The 16228-nt window shown below is 34.4% G+C and overlaps 1 protein-coding gene across 5 annotated transcripts in view; it reads left to right on the top strand.

Annotated features, from left to right (window-relative positions):
• The window catches only part of LOC113043126 (neuron navigator 2-like), a 62725-nt gene extending 46917 nt beyond the window's left edge, over positions 1-15808 (top strand). For 2 of the 5 annotated variants that reach the window (XM_026202313.1, XM_026202312.1), the window contains exons 16-39: positions 563-913; positions 1129-1194; positions 1705-1865; positions 2707-2883; positions 4274-4326; positions 4678-4701; positions 5047-5121; positions 7762-7845; positions 7978-8098; positions 8188-8354; positions 9454-9626; positions 10513-10593; positions 11125-11278; positions 11471-11618; positions 11696-11793; positions 11878-11973; positions 12058-12226; positions 12353-12588; positions 12806-12960; positions 13076-13147; positions 14089-14285; positions 14426-14544; positions 14620-14823; positions 14902-15808. In XM_026202313.1, coding sequence (XP_026058098.1) covers positions 563-913; positions 1129-1194; positions 1705-1865; positions 2707-2883; positions 4274-4326; positions 4678-4701; positions 5047-5121; positions 7762-7845; positions 7978-8098; positions 8188-8354; positions 9454-9626; positions 10513-10593; positions 11125-11278; positions 11471-11618; positions 11696-11793; positions 11878-11973; positions 12058-12226; positions 12353-12588; positions 12806-12960; positions 13076-13147; positions 14089-14285; positions 14426-14544; positions 14620-14823; positions 14902-15021 — 3301 coding nt within the window. In that variant the 3' untranslated portion in view covers positions 15022-15808. The remainder of the gene's footprint in view (positions 1-562; positions 914-1128; positions 1195-1704; positions 1866-2706; positions 2884-4273; positions 4327-4677; positions 4702-5046; positions 5122-7761; positions 7846-7977; positions 8099-8187; positions 8355-9453; positions 9627-10512; positions 10594-11124; positions 11279-11470; positions 11619-11695; positions 11794-11877; positions 11974-12057; positions 12227-12352; positions 12589-12805; positions 12961-13075; positions 13148-14088; positions 14286-14425; positions 14545-14619; positions 14824-14901) is intronic. The other 3 variants (XM_026202316.1, XM_026202315.1, XM_026202314.1) reach the window with 2 other exon arrangements.
• The last annotated feature ends 420 nt before the right edge of the window (positions 15809-16228 follow it).

Genomic DNA, 16228 nt, shown 5'->3' with positions numbered 1-16228 from the left:
ATTCAATTGAGGTAGGGTGTTAATCGTGATCTCAGTAATGGCTGTCAAACTCGAAAGCAATTTTGTGAATCTTTCTAGTAATCAAAGAGTCATTTTGTTTGCAATTCAGTCATCGCAGTCTGCATTATGAACATTTCCCTGGCTTAGTGATTCAGTCACTAACTTGTAAGCGAGTTTAAGACAGTTTCGTGAATCTTTGACAGTTTCATTAATCTGACTTGTTAAAAAGAACTGTTTCATAAGAGTCATTTGTTGCCAATGAAAAATTCTCTGCCTGATTGAGTCTAAATCAAAGTGCTTACATTCAAGTGAGTATGAGACTGTTTCATGAAAGGTTTTTTTTACTCATTTGATTCATTAAAAAAAAAACAGTTCATAAGAGTAATTTGTTTGTGAATCGGATATCACAGAGTAATTAAAAAGACAGAGTAGAGTGACTCTACTATGATGCAACCTAGATTTTCAGTTACTGTCACAATGTTTACTTTTTGTTGCAGTTGCAACCATTTTAATAAAAAACTTTTAATCTTGTTGTTGAATTTCTTTCCCTCTTTGCATCAAGACTCTTTGGTAGCAAATCTTGCAACATGCAAGCTCCGGTCACGACCATGGAGAACATGAAGAACTCCACCATCATCTCCAATCCTCATGCAACGTCCATCCAGCAGAATGGATCTGTAAACACACCATGTGTCGCCAGCGGAGGCAGTGGCCTGACGGTGCCCTCTGGGGGTCATGGAGAGCAGACCCTTTCGTCTATGACCTCCAGCCCAGCATCAGCTTTCTCTCCTTGGGGGGCCAGGGATGGATCAGGCTCCAATTACATCACTAGTGATTCTACTGATGCTTCCTTGGGAAAGGAAGATTTATGTCTTAATCGGACCAACAGCACCCAAAATGGCCTCTCAGACAGGTGAGAAACCGATTCAACCATGCAAACTTCAGGTCAACAGAAATTATTCTTCCAGCTATTTGTGACTTGAAAGCATTTATATGCGTTTATATCTCTACTGATGATCTACCTTCCTTTCCACTTACACCTCTTTAATCATTTCTTTATCTCCTCTCCCTTTTCTGTGACTTTTATCTACCTCTTTTTTGTTTTGTCTGCCCTGTACCCTTTTCTAGCCCTCACTCCTCTCCCTCTGCTAGCCCTAAATTTATCCACAACACACTCCCACGGAAACAGGACAGGTAAAACTATCTCTGTAGCCAACTGGTCAGTTATGCTTTATGTTTTTGTTTTGCTTATGTGCATTATGGTCAGGGCTCCTGGCTGTGACCACAAAGAATAGAATAAATAAAAAATAAAAAACTGTAATTTAATCCTTAATCCTCTTTTTTTTCAAGCCAGTGGCTCCCTACTCATGGTTTTAGTCTAGATTCCTGATTATGTCAGTAGTATACCAATATATTGATAGTATGTCAGTGCAGTTTGTTTTAACTTGGTTTTGATTCATTTAGTACACAATATGGTATTTACTTTGTATGTACCTGCTGACCTGGTTAAATATTGTAGTATGCACATAATCATGAGAGCTTGCAGCTGTGGACTTGGGTTTTCTGTTACCCAGCATAGATTGGATAGCTGTGCTTATCCTGGCATTGTGACATTTATCTTGGAGCTGTTTTCAAGAGAACATTCATGCGAAAGAGAAAATGAACACTCCATTTCACTGACTTACACTTGTTTTAAACCTGCAGGTATGGCTATGTGCCTCAGGTCAAAGGTCATGAAGAGGCCCGTGATTGGCTACGTTCTCCCTCAGCTGTTGGGCTCCCGGATTCAATTGGCTCTACCCCCTACACCCCTGCCTCTGCATTCAGCTCGCCCTCCGGCACACGCTTCAACTTTAGCACACTTGGTAAACACAAGAAAATATGCATAATCGGTGGTTTCGTTACTCTATGGTTTACACTGTAAGATAATATACAATATATTGTTACCATACTGATTATGATTATCGACCAGTGTTAATATAGATGGATGTGTTTTTATAAATAATTGTAATTTTTATATATCTCAACAAATACCGATACATTTAATTTGCATATGTAATCTTATCATTTGATATTTTATATCAAATTTTTAATATTGCTCATTTCCATTTTTTGTACATTTAGATTACCTTTGCTCTTATCTAATGGTTATATAAAGTTAATAAAAAAAATATAAAAATAAAAACATTTTACATTTTAGTTAAATGCCGATAAATGTAATCTAGAAAATCTTATATCCAAATCTATATATCCATGAATATCCATTTTTCATACAATGCATTATAATGTTGAGATTTAAAAAAAAAAAAAGTTTTTTGGTTTTATGTGTATTTTTAGACAAAATAGTATACATTTTAAAATCAGCCATTTATTGGTTATTGGCCATAGCATGAAAATAATTACCGATATATCGGTATCACCCTGAATGGTGCATCCCTAGATTATGTGTAAAATATTATTTTAGATAATCGTCTTTTGGATTATTACCCAATACTAGTAGCAGACTTAATGCAGCTCAAATTGTGTTTTAAGTTTTAAGATGAGTTTAAATTTTAAATTAGAATTGTCAATTTTATTGAAAATGTAAATTTCATGCTTTAACTAAAATATTTTACTATTCTCCCCCTTATTGTGAACAATGCACATTTATGTCATTAGGTACAGTGGTAATATTTTTTAACCATGATCCCTTTGTTGACAATCCAGGCAGTCCCACCACAGCTTCTCAAATAGCAACTTTGCGCGGCACCAACGGTCAGGGCAATCACGACAACCTGTGCGACCCCTACAGCGATCCCCGTCTGAGGAACACCTCGATGAGCCTGGAGGAAAAGAGCCGCACTATGAGCAGCTCCGGATCATTCCGTGAGGGCCTGGAGGAAGGTGAGACTTCAGAATCATTCTGATAGATCTAAATTAACAATTGCAATTTGTGTGTACTTTGGCATGTATAAGGAGACTAAATATGAGCTAGTATCAAATAAATGCGTTATTTCTGTCTGCTATCATAATTTACTATCATAGCTTAATCCATAACGTCATGTTTTTGGAAAAGAGGAAATAGACCTGCATTGTTCTGTTAGCTAATAACTAAATGATAGGTTGTCATTAATGTTAGGGTTTTCGACAACGTGTGTCCTTACTTGCGCCAAAGTATAAACAAACAAAGAGCGGCTTTGTTGGCCTGGCAGCCTTTACTCCACAGTTAATGTTGATTTGATGATTAACTCGCCTGCATTGGCTCAACACCACTTGTCCCAAGGCTCTTTTGGTTTTTCCATTTATGATTCATGTCTTTGTAAGGTAGCGATGGTGTTGATTTCAATGTGCCAGTGAACTTAAGCAGTGGTGTTCAGGCTTGCAAAAAGAACAACAGTTGCTGTTCGCAATGATGCATGTCCTCAATCTAATACAGTTTTTTTAAGTGTTATTTTTGCCCAGTCTGTTTGTTATTGGCTTAAAAAGGAAAAAGTTGGCTCAGAAAAGGAATTACCATTTAATAAATTTGTATTTGGTGAAATAAATGTGCACTGCAGTGCTTTAAAAGCACTGGGTCGGCACCGTGGTAAAATGGTGGTATTATGATGTATCATGGTACTGAATTATTACCATATTCATGTACCATAAAGAAATTAATGTTTATTCAGTTAGGATGTATTACAGTGATAAAAAGTGACAGTGAAGAAATGTCTAATGTTACTGAAGATTTCAAATGAATGCAGTTCTTTTGAACTTTCTATTCATCAAAGAATCCTAAAAAAAAAATTAGAATGGTTTCCACAAAAATATAAAGCAACCCATCTGTTTTCAACATTGTTAATAATCAGAATTTTTTCTTGAGAATCCACTCATCATATTAATTAATATTTCTGAAGGGCCCTGGCAATAATAACTTGAGTAATGGCTGATAAATTTAAGCTTTTATTTAAAAGGTCATTCTTGTGTAGGTTTTTTTATCTAGAGCTAAAATCCCCCAATTTTTATCGCAAGGCCAAGTTCAATGCCCTTTCATCCACAAATTAATTCACAGTACATTTGTTTTGGCACACTTTTGTTTCCTTTTGTTTTTGGTTTGGCAATAACACATATCAAGAAAACAAATACTTGCACATATAAATATTCTGGCCATAAAGGTATTGTTGACTAAACAATGGCCCACTTAAAGCACTTTATGATGTTACAGTATGTGCAAGCTTATTTTCATGCTCAGGCTCACATGCTACTGCAATACAACCGTGGTTTTATTTTGATAATATTTTTCTTCTTTTCACAGTTCATGGCTCATCTCTGTCTCTAGTCTCTAGCACATCGTCAGTTTACTCTACGGTGAGTCAAAAGATTTTGAATCGATGCTCGATGTTAAAGTTCAGTGGCTCTTTCATATGTCCAGGTTGTCTTGTGATACTTTTGTTAGCTTTACAAACTTACAAGTTAGCTGTAAAAACTTGTATAGAGTCTCACTGTTAAAGTCAATAGACTTTATAGTCATAAATGTAGAAATTAAAAGCAGTTAAGTTAGAGATAGGTGAAATGAACCAATGTTTATCAGGTAAAGGTAATAACATGAAATCCTCATGGTGACTTGTCTGTCTCTTAAGTGTCTTTCTTTACACAGATGGTCGAAAATCTTTATTCCAAACCATTAATCTTTGTCTTTTCTTCTTTTTCCATCTCTAGCCTGAGGAAAAGTCTCAAACGGAGGTGAGAACAGCATCCCTCATTTCGTATAATGTAAATTATTGACTGTGTTGCACATGGGAGCCTGTAGACTGTCCAAAACAGTTTTTAATTTGAAACCCTCTTTGATGTAACTCTCTTCAAACCTTTGAAAATGTCTGTGTTTGTCATGACAGTCTTCGTGTTAACTGTCCTTGATATCTGCTCTTTAATCTCTGTGTTTTATGTCTGCATCCAAAGTTTCCCTTCCATGCTGATCAAGGGCTAGTCTCTCCTTAGCACATTATTATATGAGAAACCACAAACTGGTCTGACATTAGCCTCAGAAGTCACCTTGTGTTTGAGTAACTGAATTGAATGTTTGTTTAGATCCGTAAGCTGCGGAGGGAACTGGACGCGTCGCAGGAGAAGGTCTCGGCGCTCACAACACAGCTCAGTGCCAATGTGAGTACACTGGACAGTCGCTCTGGCACTATTTATCACAATATACCTTCAATAAACACTGAATCGCTTCTTTCTTTCATCTAGTTTTCATTCAAATTCAATTCAAAATCTGCCTAGCATAGCTTTTGAGCATCAAGCATCATCGTGAATAAATCTGTTTAATAAAAAGTCGTATTGTGAGATTTAAAGATCCTACCAGGAGATAAGAAGTCACAATTACTAAAATAAAATGCTAAAAATAATTAAAAATAATATATATCTAATAGAAATTAGAATCATTTTATACACACACACACACACACACACATTATTATTATTATTATTATTATTATTATTATTATTATTATTATTCATTATATATTTATATTATTAGTTTTTTAAAGTCATACCTATGAGATATAAAATTCAAATTATAAATGTAATAATATATTTATTATTTATTAAATAATTGTTTTGCTTGGGACATAAATTTGCAATAAACTTTATTTTTTATTACAGGGATATAATGCTAAAATAACAAAACAAAAATATTTGACATATTATAAATGTATAAATCATGTTTCATATAATCCATTATAAAATTATTTTTATTATTTTTTATTATTTTTTAATATTTTATTATTATTTAACTGTATTATTTATTATTCAATTATCTTTGTTTAAAAAAGCCAGGCTTCCATAACATCTGCTAAATTTTACCTATATATAAACCCAGTTGGCAATTTTTAAACTGTGGTGTTCTCAAAGATGTTGTTAGTAGTTATAGAACCAGTTCATGTTGGATTTGTAACATGGTGTTGTACAGCTTTAACAGCTGGTAAAATAGTGATTTATTTTTCTGGCTGCCTGCACTGTATTGAGTAAGATAGTATGTAATTTTGTGTGCATGTGTGTATATTTGTGAGATGCACCTTTAAGTGGAATTATCCGCTCAATAAAACAAATATGACAGCCCGCATTTGGCCGACACAACCTAATGAATCGTCACATCCTAAAGCCCCTATCCATCCGTCAGCTCTCATACAGGTTTCACAAACAAATCTAGAGGCATTTGCCCTTCTGGGGTTTGTTAAAGTATTTTACGCACACACAAATCCTTGAGGAAGTTATATTGTGGGTTATCTGATGTTTGAAACAGCACATGCCCAAACACAAACCACTGACTCCCTCCGATGGAAGTCATTCAGATCTCCAGTCCCTTGATTATCGGCTCATGTTGCATATGACACGCTTGTTGTGTTGTGTACGAGGGTGGTTGCTCATTTTTGCGGCCACAGCTGAGCAGAAATCTCGTCCTCGGTTTTTTAGTACATACGCAGTTCATCACTCCAGAGATGTTGACAGGCAAGGCTAACTCCAGTCGAGCAGTTACCTGGCATCCTCTGAATCATTACCCATCTTTGAAGAGGGTCTGTGAAAGGACTAAAGCAAAGCCTCTCAGGCATAGAAAGAGCCACAGCAGCAGCTCAAAGAACCAGAGTAAAAGGAGAAAGCGAGAAGTCACTGAGGTTTGACTTTTTAGAGCTGGATGTTTAATAAGATGATGCCCTGAGGGGGTTTGTGATGCTGCCTAGTTTGAGGATTGTGTTTGTGACTCGTGGGATTAATCTGTTTGTTGTTTTGTGTGTGTGTGTGTATATGTATACAATTTATTTTATATATATATATATACAATTTTATATATATATATATACAATTTTATATATATATATATATATATATATATATATATATATATATATATATATATATATATATATATATATATATATATATATATATATATATATATATATCTTAAAATATATACATGTGTGTATTTATATTAAGCAAATTAAATTATACTATTCTATCCAGAATATTACATACATTCCTAATTATTTATTGAATATACATACATATATATAATGTATATTTTTATGAAATTTGTAGTATTATTATGAATTGATTTTAGACCTTATTATTATATTATATTTCTGTACAGTATGCATATGTGTGTGTGTGTGTGTGTGTGTGTGTGTGTGTGTGTGTGTGTGTGTGTGTGTAAAAGCTAATTAGATTATACTATAAAACCCAAAATATTATATACATTTATAAACATTTATTGTTATTAAAAAATGTAAATATTAATGCATTTTGTAATAAATATGGCAATTATATAAAATTATCTTAAAATAAAAGTCGAGTATAAAATAGTTTATAATATTTTTTGCTTTTATTAGTAGTATTTATCATTTTTGAATTTTATACAATCTTTTTTTATTTGAATTTTGTGTTTATTTACATACAAATATTTCTGTATTTATGTTCCTGTTTTTTGTTGACATTAGGTGAGGATATGTCAGTCTTTAAACTGGCTATTGAGTTTTGACCTGTTTCTTTATCCTCTAAACGCCAGCTTAACAACCCGAGTTCATGCCACGGCTTGTCTTTATCACAAAACTCAGTCTCACAGACATATTTGGATCCATTACTGACAAGCTGCAACCCACATTTTTCTAGAAATGTGATCATGCTTCAGTTGACTGCTCAACATCTGGTTTAACTCTACTACTGCTCTGAGTCTTTGTCCATTTATGGCATTTTGCTTAATAAAATAAAACGGATTTACTTGGTAAATGAAATTGTTTGTGTCCTCAGGCTCACCTTGTGGCGGCTTTTGAGCAGAGTTTAGGAAACATGACCATCCGACTGCAGAGCCTGACGACGACGGCAGAACAGAAGGTGTTTTATTAAGTCCTCATGACGTATTATAACCTAAAATACATCCCTATGAGGAAAACAGCTTCATTTGGTCTCTAAAAATGTATAATTGTTAAATACAATTGAATATCGTTCAATCTCCCTTTTTTGCAGGACACAGAGCTGAATGACTTGAGGAAGAACATTGAGCTCCTTCAGAAGCAGAACTCAGCGACTCAAGCCACCATCAATGGAGTCATTAACACACCAGACCCAACATTAACAAACCGCAAGGGTGAGATCTCAATAACTTTAGTACAATAAAATGAACAGTATTGCATGTGTTACCTATGCTTCATTTTTCTTTTCCGTTCTCTCCCTCAGTTTCTCTTGATTCTGTCAACGGGTCGCCTCAGTCCCAGCGGGAGTTGCGGATCCACAGGCAGCCCTCCTCAGACAGCGTCTCCAGCATGACCAGTGCCACCAGCCACTCCAGCATCGGCAGCAACCTAGAGCTGGATGCTAAGAACAAGAAGAAGAAGAAAAACTGGGTGAGTTTTCAAACCCATCCATCCACTACAAAAATTCTTTCTTTTCTCCTAAAACACGGTTCTCTCCAAGTCTTACTAGAGTTAGATCAATGCTAGATTGGATTATTTATTTGTTTTAACTATTTAAACGTTGCATTTTCTTTTCATTTGTGGATGTTTCATGTCATCAGCCTACATGTGGTGGAGGAAAGGTGAATACTTGTGTCTTAGTAGTACCTTAGTGGCTTAAACTTGGCTTTATGTGTTTGTTTCAAACGATTAATCGCGATTAATCGCATCCAAAACAAAAGTTTTGGTTTACATATTATATGTGTGTGTACTGTGTATATTTATTATGTATATATTTACATTTGCATTTAAACATTTAGCAGATGCTTTTATCCAAAGCGACTTACAAATATATAAATACACACACACAGTATTTGAAAATATGCACACACAATTTATATTGTATATAAATACATTTTTCTTAAATATACACATGCATGTGTATGTATTTATATATACATAATAATATAAACAGTGCACACACAAGATATTATGTAAACAAAAACATTTATTTTGAATGCGATTAATCGCGATTAATCGTTTGACAGCACTATTTGTTTTGAAAGTGGAGAGTAAATATCAGTCATCCATATCATAAATTCATTTGCCCTCTTGCATTCAGGCCATATCATCTGGTGGAGGAAAATTGCCTGATAACTACGTATGCGAAGCTAACCTTGTTGTCGAAGTGTTGATGTCGTTCTGCAGTTTTAGAGCTAGAACAAGTGTTCTTCATCACTAGAGCTATCAGATTTATGTTGTGCAGTTTATCACATTTTGCATTTTTATTATGAAATCTGTTAACTGTTCGAGTGAGTGGTTATTTAGCTACATGGTGTTGAATTATGGTTTTTGTCTGATTTTCCCTGTGCTTTCATGTTATGGTACAGGTGTATGAGGTAAGGTGGGATACATGACTCCTTCGGAATATCGTTTTATATTTCTTGAATGTTTTAAAGGGGTAGTTCATAAAGATAAACTTTAAAAAGCATATTAGCTACTAACAGCTGTGTGTTGAAGGTTTCTTAGTAACACATTTGTTTTTCCACAGCTGCGGAGCTCCTTTAAACAAGCATTTGGGAAGAAAAAGTCTCCTAAATCGGCGTCTTCTCACTCGGACATTGAAGAGATGACCGACTCTTCTATGCCATCTTCACCCAAACTCCCCTATAACGGCTCAACGGCCTCTTCTCCAATGATACGCAACTCCCATTCCAACTCCCTGTAAGCTACTCACAACAACAACAATAATCCTAATAAAAAAGTAGTTATTATTATTTTTAGACATTTATTTTAATTATTGTAAATGGATATTTTACAATTGTATCAAAATTATTATTATTATACATATATTTATTTTAATTTATAACTTACTATAATAATATCTGTTCATTAAAAATAGTTTTTCAACCCATAATTCTTATTTTTATTTTGTGTCAGAATGAGTGTGCAGTTAAATTAGATTAAAATAACATATTATTTATTATTATTTGTTAATATTTATTTATAATTGTGTATTTATTATTAAAAATGTATCTATTAAGCTCCTCACATAATCAACAACAATAATACTAGTAAAATATAGTATTATTATTAATGTTATTGTTATTACTGATCATTTATTTATTTATTTAATCATTTATTTTAAATTATTATTTTATAATTTATTATTATTATAAATGTATCTATTATCTCAGTATCTAAGTTATTTTTTTCTTGCTTTAATAATAATAATAATAATAATAATAATAACATATTGATTAGTAATAATAATAATAATAGTTTTATTATTTCTTATTTTTGTATAATAATAGCCCGATTCCTTTTGGTCTTGGTTCAGGTAGCACATCTTTAACCAGGAGTTTTTGGATGGAATTTTGGATGGAAGAAAGATTTATAATAGACAAGCACCATTTACAGTGTGATTTAGTCTAGAACTAGGTAGTGTTTTTTGGAAAATACCACCCATTTTGTAAACTAAAAAGTTACACACACCCACATTTTATGTTGCTGCAGAGCAACTCTCAGTGTGATAGTGCTTAACAAATGTCCAGTGCAACGTGGAACACCCTCAGAGTTTCTCTCATGGTTGATATGTGTATGTTTGTAGTCCTCAACTGTCCTCGCTGCCTGCAGACGGGCCTGTCTGGGGCTGTAGCAGCAAGTCCATGAGGTCTGCCTCACTGGCACGGTAAAGGGAATGGCACAAACAATACCAATATTTCTCAATCTCTGATGATCAGATCCCTGAATAAAATGCCAAGAACAGATGTTCAACCAATTACTCCTACATTATTCATTCTGAGCAATTAACAGTTTTAAAACACTATATGCCCTGATTCATAAATAATTAAGTATTGTTGCTATTTCCAATTCTCGCACTACTTCCACAGTTCATTGATATGCAAATTCACTTTCACTGTTAATCAAAATTAAATGGTTTGTGATTTTTTTTTACATTGTTTTCATTCAAATTACAAAAAAATGTATATTCTTATAATCAAAACAAAACACAACTTTAATTTATTTTATTTGTTTGTGTGTATATATAGTTTGTTTGGTAATTAAGTGTTTTTTGTTTGTTTTGCTTTGTTTTTTATCTTTGTTTGTCTTATTTGTTTGCATTGTTTTTTGTTTTCTGTTTTGTTTTCCGCTGACGTGTTTTAAATTCATCTCGTTTGTTTCTTTTTTTTGTTTGATATTCCGTATGTGTTTGTCGCAGGATTTCAGAGTGCACGGACAGCGAGGCTGAAACAGTCATGCAGTTGCGCAGTGAACTGCGTGATAAAGAAATGAAACTCACAGACATCAGATTGGAGGCTCTCAGCTCCGCCCACCAATTGGACCAATTACGAGAGTCCATGAACCGCATGCAAGTGAGCATCTGCATCAAGGATCAAGGATATCGTTAAAATAGTCCATGTGATATCAGTGGTTCAACTGTAATGTTATGAAGCTACAAGAATACTTTTTCTGCTCTTATACTCACACTTTATCATTCAATATGTTTGAAGTGGAGGCCCATTTTGTTATTTAATTCTGTTTTAAAATCCATTTTATCCTAACAGATTGAGATTGAGAGGCTGAAAGTGGAGAATGACAGATTAAAGATGGAGAGCCAAGGCAGTGGCAGCAGAGCTCCTTCTCAGATGTCCATCTCCCCTTGTTCTGTGGGCCTTTCTTCTCAACTCAGCCTCACAGAATCCACCAGCTTAGGTAGAGAGGACTTCTTAACTTCAAAAATTATATTTTTGTGGCATTGCAAACGACTGAAATTCTCGGTTGAATTATAGATATGTTGCTAGAAGACAGTGGAGATGGAAGTTCCTGGAAAGAGGGACAGCATGTGAAGGTCGTGGTCAGTCTGGAGAAAGATCCAGAGTGGAAAGAGGTACAGCTCAAGACTGTTCATTAAAAATAACTCGATGATCTCATCAAGGGCACTTCAAACACTACTTTGTACTGCTTTTGGCAGGAGTGCAGACCCTCTCAGTTCTTGCTGGGATGCATCGGTGTCAGTGGAAAAACCAAATGGGATGTCCTAGATGGCGTAGTCAGACGACTCTTTAAGGTACAAAAACTTGTTTACTTAGAGTTTAGAGAGCTTTAAGTTGAAATCGTATGAAAAAAAAACACGTTTGTGTCATTCCAACAGGAATATATCATCTACGTAGATCCTGTCACGCAGCTGGGTCTGAACACTGACAGTGTGATGGAGTACAGCATTGCAGACATCCATCGTGCCAGTGATGCAGACACACCAGAACTCCTGCCATGCGGTTATCTTGTGGGAGAAAGCGACACCATCTCAGTCAAGCTGAAAGGTATTACTGTTGCTCTTTAAGAAGTAACTCGTCTTGAAAACATGACACCACACCATTGAAATACATTGATGATACAGGTCTCTGACAGTTTTCTCATGACCGAAGCCTTGTCTCCCCATTTTGCAGACTTGTCTGTCAACAGTGAGGACAGTTTGGCGTTCGAGACGCTCATTCCGAAGCCAGTTCTGCAGCGATACATCTCTCAGCTGGAGGAGCACAGACGAATCATCTTTTCAGGGCCTTCTGGGACAGGGAAGAGCTTTCTAGCCAGCAGACTGGCCGAGTACTTGGTCCTGAAAGAGGGAAAACAGCTGGAACATCAAGCAATCGCCACTTTCAATGTGGATAACAAAACTACTAAGGTCAGTTAATCTGATTAAATACAAAACTTAATGACAGGTTTATTTCCTATTCACTTAGTAATGTTCTTTGTAAACAGTGAGGAATTGTAGGCAGCTGATTTATTCAGCAATTTAATAGATTCTAAACACTTTTAGTGTTACAAAACTCCAAGGTTTTTCTTTCAGCATGTTACAAATTTGAAGGTTCTGGTAATAACGCCCAGTGTGTTTTATACAGGAGCTGAAGCAGTACTTGTCCAACCTGGCAGACGTGTGTAAAACCAATGCACATGCTGTTGACATACCTGTGGTGCTTATACTAGATAACCTTCACCATATCACCTCACTGGCTGAGATTTTCAATGGCCTGCTCAACTGCAAGAACCACCAGTGGTGAGCAACACAGATCACGGCAATGATTTTAACTGTGAAAATTCAGATTTGTTGTTTAAAGTTTCAGGTTTTATGGTAGATTTCATATATGTTTAATTGGATTATTTTCTCACAGTCCTTACATCATTGGAACCATGAATCAAACCCCGTCACCAACTCCAAATCTACAGCTTCATCATAATTTCAGGTATCATCTCATTCAGATTTTGATTCACTACTAATTTTTTTTATATTTTTTCAATAATATCTATATTTATATTTAATGAATTTTTAATATTAGTGTTATTATTTTTTCATACAACACTTATACTCATATATATATATATATATATATATATATATATATATATATATATATATATATATATATATATATATATATATATATATATATATATATATATATATATATTATTATTATTTTAAGTTTATTTTTATATAGCAAATACAGGCTGCATATATCTGATAAGAATACAGTAAAAACAGTAATATGTTGAAATTTAAAAGAAGTTTTCTCTATTGTTATCTCTATTTTTGTATTTTACTATATTACTATATTTTGTACTGTATTTTTTCATGTTATCTCAAAGCTAAATACATTTAGCAGCCGTTAAATCGGTTTTTAGTGTCACATGACCCTTTAGAAAACGTTCTAATATGCTCACAAGTAAAAAAATTATATATATATATATATATATATATATATATATATATATATATATATATATATATATATATATATATACACACAATATTGCATACAGAATCTTGTACTAGATAAAGAGGCACAAACTATGCTCCTGGCACAAAATTTGCTTTAATATTATCAATACTTTTCCAATATATATATATATATATACATATATACATATATATATATATATATATATATATATATATATATATATATATATATATATATATATATATATATATATATATATATATATATATAAACAATTTATTTATGCATGTATTATATAGCATAAAAATTATTTGGATTTGCTAATTGCTATACCTCAACTCTCCACAAGAGGTCCTGCAAGCATTTCTCAACACTTATTTTGCTCAAGCTCATAATACATGGGTAAAGGTGGATCCAGTCTTGTACTTGGTCTCTTATTTCAGATGGGTTTTGTGTGCCAATCATATGGAGCCACTGAAAGGTTTTCTGGGTCGGTACCTGCGACGGAAGCTTCTAGAAACCGAGATCAGCAGTCGTGTGAGGAACGGCGAGCTAGTTAAGATCATTGAGTGGATCCCATGTGTTTGGCATCATCTCAACCGCTTCCTGGAAACACACAGTTCTTCTGATGTCACAATTGGTGAGTGTGGAGAAACAACCAATCACAATCACCCATACGCCTACCTTAGAATTTGTCAATTCTTTCTAATGTTGTTCCATATAAATAAATGACTATTTTGTTGTGTATGAAACCTGTTGTGTATCTTTTGTCCACCACAGGACCTCGACTCTTTTTGTCCTGCCCAATGGACGTTGAAGGCTCAAGAGTGTGGTTCACTGATCTGTGGAACTACTCCATCATCCCCTACATGCTGGAGGCGGTCAGAGAAGGGCTGCAGGTAAGGTGCCTTCCTTCATTACAATATTGGGATGCTAAAGCAAACAAACCAACAAACTATCTGTTTGTTCTGCAGACGTATGGCCGTAAGGCATCATGGGAGGACCCAGCGAAGTGGGTGATGGAGAGCTTCCCTTGGGTGGCAAGTCCACAGCAACACGAGTGGCATTCCCTGCTGCGTCTTCGACCAGAGGACGTTGGGTTCGACGGGTACTATATATCACAGGAGGGCAGTCCTCGCAAGCAGCCTGCTCAGGGAAAATCAGAAGACGACCCACTGGTAAGTTATATAAATTGTATCTACATAGTTCTTACTTAGGAAGATTTATCATGTACTATACTGTTCCTATTACCACAGATGAATATGTTAATGAGGTTGAAGGAGACGGCTCACTGCGGAGGGACAGAGAGCTACGACAGCGATTCCACCAGCAACAGTCACCAAGATGACACGCTGGACTCTTCTGAGACTTTTTAATATCAGATTTGTCTTTCATATGAATCTACATGGTGCTGGTAACCTGTAAAACAGGGTGCCGGAAACCCTGAAAAAAATCAGTATTGATTAGTAAGTCACATCACAGCCTAATCATCACCTGAAATGCAAGAAAAAACATGTTCAAGAGGTTTAATATTCATCAAAGATCGTCATTTCCTGAAATCGACACTAGATGGTGGTATAAATGTGTTCAAAAAGGAGATAAACCTAGTTGAGATGTAGCAACTCCCAAGACTTGCCAATTCTTGTTTATTTACAGTCATGTATTAAACCTTCTAAATACTATCTAATGTTGGGTGACTTATGTACTAGTGAAAAACTTTGGTGCTGAACTTTATAATAATGCCTTAGAAGACTTGAGACAGGCTAGCGTATGTCTTAAAGATCTATAACTTTATACAAATGCAAATAATGAAAGGAAATTATACACTTCCGATAGTGTACTATCTGTGGGACCTGACAGAAATATATAGTTAAATATGAACCGTATTGTGGTTGCTTTTCACTTACAAAAAGGTATTTTGGTAACACTTGCATAACATAAAGACCTGTTTGGAAAAGTATTGATAATATTAAAGCAAATTTTGTGCCAGGAGCATAGTTTGTGCCTCTTTATCTATTACAATATTCTCTATGCAATATTGTTACATTAAAATAATATTTAACTTCATCACAACAGACTCTCTGGTAAACATTTAGTCAATAACAGAAAAGGTTTTACCAAGCAATCTCTATTAATAAAAACTATTACGGGCAATATAGTGGCATTTTTTGCAATACTGTTGATATCAGGAAGACTTGAAACCAAAACTTACTAACTTTTATAGATTCTTATAAATCTACAAGGACAGCTGCATAAATGAGCTTTGTTCAGTGGGAGAGTATGTTTATCTAAAAATACTTAAGGGGAGAAAGGACCTTCTATTATTGGAATTATTAAGGTCTATGCTGAAGATCTTGGGGAGTTATACATTCGAAATGATTTGGCACAAGAATCTGTGTGATGTGCTTTAATCTGAATATCTGGGTTAGTGTGTCTTGCTAATGTGGCAAACAATTACATGAAGTCCAAATGGATTACTGAGAGATATTTTATTTGAAAGACATTTTGTTTAACTAGAAAAAGAAATTTGTCAAAGGTTCATTTTTAAAATAAATTTCTACAACATGTTTTAATAGAAGACCT

This window comes from Carassius auratus, chromosome 25, assembly GCF_003368295.1.
Source record: "Carassius auratus strain Wakin chromosome 25, ASM336829v1, whole genome shotgun sequence".
NCBI classification, from domain to species: domain Eukaryota; kingdom Metazoa; phylum Chordata; class Actinopteri; order Cypriniformes; family Cyprinidae; genus Carassius; species Carassius auratus.
The sequence above is the reverse complement of the archived record's forward strand: the minus strand, read 5'-3'. Positions and strand labels throughout refer to the sequence as shown.